Raw genomic sequence first — 6029 nt, 5'->3', positions numbered from 1 at the left:
TGAAACAGAGAGAACGTCTGTCTCATAAAATATCAGTTTTCAGCGCAAACCATTGCGTGTAACTTGTGTCTGAGGTTGTCTTTGCGCCATAGTCTGTGTAAAGAGTGACACTATAGAGGCTGGCACGGTGTGAAACACTGGGGGAATTTACACACGAAGTATGTTTGTTTGTTGTGTTGGGCTAATGCTAAAGCTCATCCCTCGTCCGTCCGTCCGTCCATTAGCCTACTAGTGAACTGTACGTTTTCTTAACCCAGTTGGACGTGTTGAGGGACAGTCTGCCGTTATCAACCTGAAGACACAACGAGGACAACCCAGATAGAGCTTTGAGCAACGAGAGCTTCACTCTAAAGTTCATCTGACGTGTTGAGAAGACCGTGAGTAAAGAACTATTATCTGTACCTAATTGTAGACCTCTGCTCTAGAGTCGCGCGCGCGCACACACGTACACACACACGCGCGCGCGCATGATTTATACCAGTGGTATTCAACCCTTTTCATAATCAAAATTTAGGTTCATTATTTATTCGGTATTTGAGCCTCTCAGACCCAATACTTAAATTGTGTCCACAATTCCATGCTGTATTGATGTTGGTTACCATGCATAGGAGAGAAAACAGCCAAACGTTGATAAAAAAAAAAACAATTATTCTACATTCTCTAAGGCCCTTTCCCAATTCCTTTTTAACCCCTACCCCTCAGCCCTTGCCCCCTACATAATGAGTGTCAGGGGTAGGGGGATAAATCATCCCCCTAGGAATTGGAACGTCCCTAAATATTGAACGTATCCCTTGTAGATATTGATATACCACCTGTTCTAAGAAAATAGCTGATCTGCAAGCTCACTACAGGCCAGTGGTCCCCAAACCTTTTCATGTCAAGGACCCCCAAATTGACACTAATTAGCCCGCAGACCCCCATTTGAAGAGATATGCCAGGGACCCCATAGATTTTTACGAATCTAGCAGTGTCACGGACCACCAGTGTTGTGACTATGCATTAGTCCATGGACCCCCATTTGATGGCATTTCTGTCTCTGGGACCCCCAATTTATATCGTAAAATCAATGTTAATTAACTCTGAGCTGGGGACCCCCTGGAACTCTCTCAAGGACCCCTGGGGGGTCCCCCATAACCCACTTTGCAAACCACTTTCCATAAGCTGTAGATCGGCTATTTTGGGAGAAGAGATGGAACGTAAATATAACATTGCTGTGGTTATGATGAAATAAATATAGCCTATTGTAATTTTGTCTCATCTTGGTAGCCCACCTGAATGTAATTCAGCTAGATATATAGATATAGCTCACACCTGCTCAACAGTTGTACCTGATTCATTGATTATTGTATTAACAGTTTGATATATATATATATCATATACAGGGTTAGAAAAAGGAAAACAATTAACAGTATAGAAAGAAGGGGTGTCACTGTGTTCATTGTTTTTAATATCATTAAGTCATTAACCTTTGCTAGAGATTGCGATGTTTTTGGCGATGCAGATGGTTAATACATTCAAATAGTATTGGTTATTATCATATTTTTCCATAATAAAGGACAAACTCGCCAACATTGCAGCTGTAGTCCAAGCTTGAATTATCCTCTTTCAATCTGCCGAGCTTGTTTTTCATAAAAATCCACCGTAGAGATGTTATGAGCTACTTTCTGTCAAGACATCCTCTGCAAGTGATTATGTTTCTAAGTGCTGGAGTTTGGAAGCACTCGTCGTACGTCACTGAACGGCCCTGTGTTCCACCTGTTTCAAATTTGCACATAATGCAGGAGGCAGCAGCGCGACCCGTTAATAAAAACCAGTGCTTCTAAACTGCAAAGAATCACCTGCAGAGGATGTCTTGACAGAAAGTAGCTCATAACATCTCTACGGTGGATGTTTATGAAAAACAAGCTCGGCAGATTGAAAGAGGATAATTCAAGCTTGTACTACAGCTGCAATGTTGGTGAGTTTAACGTAGTTAAAGACAAGCAGATCGCAAACCAAAAAAGATGAGTGGGGGAGTCAATGGAGGGTATTGCAACTCTAGATTCATCCCATTATTAAAAAAATCTAGAGTTGCAAATTGCGGCTACCCTACCCCTCGCTCCAAAGAGAACTGAGAAAACCCTTCCTCCTCACGTGAACGCGCATCAGCAAGGGCTAAGGGCCATGGAGAAGGGGGGGATTGGGAAAAGGGCCTAATTGTGTTGCCTACACTTCTTGTACAGACGTTAAACAATAATTTAACTCTTTTTACGCGTAATTCATTGTCATTTAATCAGAAACCTTTCGAAAATAGATGGGCTACTTTACTTTCACCTTATTTACTTTAGAACCTACTTTAGAATATATACTTTCACCCCTTTTTCATATCAATGTCCATTATTTATTGGGCATTTAAGCTACGGAACACCATTTGATGAGATTTTAGCCTCTCAGAGACCCAAAACTAAATTATATTTTGTTGTTCGTTTCCAAATGGACCGTTTTACACTCAACAGTGTAAGGGTCCACGGAGAGCCAAACGTTGATCAAAATAACAGTTCTTCTACATTTGTACACTTGTACAGATGTTAAACAATAATTTAACTTTTTTAAATGTTTTTTTTTGTGGCTTTCACCTTTTATTTAATTTTATATATATTTTTATGGACGTCATGAAAGCGGGCGGGACGGCGATGCTCTGTAAGGGTCCATTTGGTTACCAACTCCATTACGTGGGGACCACCTGGAACCCCCTTAAAGCGACACTTTTTGCAAAAAAAAACATGTTGATGACGTTTAGAAAATTTAGAACACTTTCCTGGGGGTCTTTATGTGTGTAATATGTGGTTTTCCATTCCGTACAAAAACCGGGAGGCATAATGTTACTTGCTTTAGTTGCTTACCTTACGATGATTGCGATAAAGTCTCTCTAGAAGCGTTAACATTCCGGGGCGACTGGTTGGAATAACGTGTTCCTTCCACGCGCTACGTCCAACCAGGGAAACTCCCCCCTGTCAGGTGTAAAGGAGAAACTTGGACACTCAGGCATGAAGGAAGCATGAGTTCAAGTCCGTTGCTCTCCCCTTGTCCCCCATATATGGGGACTAGGTTGGTGGAGGGTGTGTAGAGCCCAGGGTCACATTAGATGATTGACACGGGGGTAAAAAATGGGTTACAAAAATCGTGGGATAAAAAATATATAAAAAAATATTCCGGAGCGAGAGACATGTTGAAGTCAGAAATGAAGTAATCTGGTCAAAACCACAGAGAGCTCCCTAGATTACGTGTAGCGAGCCTTTCTTTCTGAGTGCTAAACAGGGAAGTGAACGGCAGTGCACATGCATGAACAGCAAGGAATATGGTGCAGAAAGAATGGCCAACTCAAAAATAAAAGAAAGAATCTCTATAAAAAATATAAATGAAAAAAGCGCTAGGACGTCTGTACACGTCCTCGCAATCCATCGGTTGAATTAGCTAGGATGGCTCCACACATCCTACGGTCTAAATGGGCTAAGGACCACTGGTGGTCTCCGGACCACTGGTTGAGAACCACTGCTTTAGACTTTTTTTTTTTTTGCATCGCAGGAGTCCATCTTTTGATATATTTATTTCATTGTGTAAGCTTAAATGAAGTGATTTCTTCCCTAATAATAATAAATAAATCCCACAATCTTTGAATCCAAGATTGTTTTGGAGGAGAGGCCATTTTCCCTTTACCGTCTGCAAATATTATTATTGTTGTTGTTTACACCACTGTCTCAAAGTCATCATTCACTGTCTGCATGGTTTAACTTTCAGACCAGTGTGTGGAGTCCAGGCTGCAGGTGAAGATGAACTCTCCAGACTCTTCCAGGGACATTTCTATTAAACAGGAGGAACCTGAAGACCACCCACACCTCGGTACGTTTGTGTGCTCTCTCTCGCTCTCTCTCGCACACACACACACACACACACACACACACACACACACACTTTGTTCTGTTAAAGGCCTGCCACAATATCTAGTTTTCACTATATCCTAATATTTTCAAAAATATGACAATGATAATATCTCGATATGCATAGAGGCATCATTCAAATATACAAAAAAAATACGAAACTAACGAACGTCGTAAGCTGACGGAAAATGGTCAGTATCATCAATGGGGAATACAAGCTAATAAAAACTGCAGGCTTTCTAGTCCTGAAACGTTACAATGTGAAAATGGAAACCATCGTTCTCACGATAATGAAAATCTAATAATCTTTGTAAAGAAATTCTTGTTTAAAAAATAATCTGCCTAATGATGATGTCACTGGAAGACGGTTTCTAAACTGCCCACAGCCCTACTATGAGACACAGACTGAGTAGGAATAAATCCTGCCATTTCATCATGATTATTAGTGAGGACCTATTATATGAAGATAGGTTGAAAAGTGGTGAAGTGGTCCTTTAATAATTGTAAGTTCGAAAAATGGAAGGATTTACATTTTTGAAATCCAGTGTTTACTATCATGTTCTATGTTTCTGCTCCTAGACGTCCTGCACATGGTTGTGTGTAAAGAGGAGGTTTCCCCTAAACAGGAGAGCAGCCCCAGTCTGCTCCAGGAGGAACCAGAGCCTCCACACATTAAACATGAAGAGGAGGAGCTACTCCAAAGACCAGAGGAGCCCACTGGATCAACGTTGACATTACTAGCAGTGAAAAGTGAAGATGGGGATGAAGACATCTCTTCACACTGCTCTGAAGTTGAAGTAGAATCTGACACTGAAGTCACTGAAGACAGTGATGATTGGGATGAGACCAGTGGATGTCAGTCGGCTTCAAACACCATCTCTATAAGCAGGAAGAGACAAGGAGACACAGAGGAACCGAGATCTCAGCGTCATCAACAGTTTAGCAAGACTTTAACTCGGCCAGGAGAACTAAAAGGGTGCACAGACGTCCTCGATATCACAGGGAAAAAACATATCTGTAAACAATGTGACAAGAGTTTCAATAACTCGGGTCAACTGACGACACACCAGTGTACACACACTGGTGAAAAACCTTTCTGTTGTACACTCTGTAATAAATGTTTTACCGTGGCAAGTTCTCTGAAAACACACCAGCGCATCCACACTGGAGAAAAACCTTTCCACTGTAAACATTGTGACAAGAGTTTCGATCGGTCGGATAAACTGAAGACGCACCAGCGTATCCACACTGGAGAAAAGCTTTTCCATTGTACAACGTGTGACAAATGTTTCACTACGTCAAGTGATCTTATAAAACACCAGCGTATCCACACTGGAGAAAAACCTTTCAACTGTGCATTTTGTGACAAGAGTTTCAATCGGTCGTATTCAATGAGGACACACCTGCGTATCCACACCGGGGAAAAACCTTTCCGTTGCACAATGTGCAACGAGTGGTTTACCACAGCAGGCTCTCTGAACAGACACAGACGTGTCCACACTGGAGAGAAACTCTACCACTGTACACATTGTGGCAATAGCTTGAGAGTGTTAGGTAATCTAAAGACAGACCAACATGACCACGCTGAGGAAAAACCTTTCCACTGCAAACATTGTGACAAAGAGTTTGATTGATTGAATACTTATTAGACAAAAATGAACAGATTCCCTCCCGTTACACTAGGCGGGATCGTGAGGCCAGTCAAATGTGCGAAATACCAAAGTAGAACAATGGATCCTTATACAGTATTATTTCGCCTATGCACACTATTTCCCATATATTGGGAACTATGCATGTTGACACAGAAAGATTAAAAATGTGTGTTTTATTCTCAGCAATTAATGGAGCAACTTAAGAAAAACGGGGTCCAAACAGTCATCCCCTGTTGACCTTCTGGAGTCAATGGAGAGCAGAGAGGTAGGACCGATTCATACTCCTATTTTAGAGTCAATGGAGAGCAGAGAGGTAGGACCATTCATACTCCTATTTTAGAGTCAATGGAGAGCAGAGAGGTAGGACCGATTCATACTCCTATTTTAGAGTCAATGGAGAGCAGAGAGGTAGGACCATTCATACTCCTATTTTAGAGTCAATGGAGAGCAGAGAGGTAGG

At 41.6% G+C, this 6029-nt stretch overlaps 1 protein-coding gene across 1 annotated transcript; it reads left to right on the top strand.

Moving 5' to 3' along the window:
* LOC308319033 (uncharacterized protein) lies at positions 1-5653 on the top strand. Its single transcript, XM_080768834.1, has 3 exons — positions 1-377; positions 3778-3879; positions 4497-5653. Exons 2-3 carry the CDS (start codon positions 3810-3812, stop codon positions 5549-5551), a joined length of 1125 nt encoding a protein of 374 aa, XP_080624960.1. The 5' UTR covers positions 1-377; positions 3778-3809; the 3' UTR covers positions 5552-5653.
* Positions 5654-6029: the final 376 nt, after the last annotated feature.

This window comes from Protomyctophum bolini (genome assembly GCF_963924005.1).
Source record: "Protomyctophum bolini genome assembly, chromosome: 7".
NCBI classification, from domain to species: Eukaryota; Metazoa; Chordata; class Actinopteri; order Myctophiformes; family Myctophidae; genus Protomyctophum; species Protomyctophum bolini.
This window is presented reverse-complemented; position numbering and strand designations above follow the sequence as displayed.

Excerpts from the sequence above, each read along its gene's own strand:
- LOC308319033 (XM_080768834.1), top strand. The coding sequence starts at position 3,810 with ATGAACTCTCCAGACTCTTCCAGGGACATTTCTATTAAACAGGAGGAA. Across the intron at positions 3,880-4,496 it reads TGAAGACCACCCACACCTCG|ACGTCCTGCACATGGTTGTG; the intron begins GTACGTTTGTGT and ends TTCTGCTCCTAG.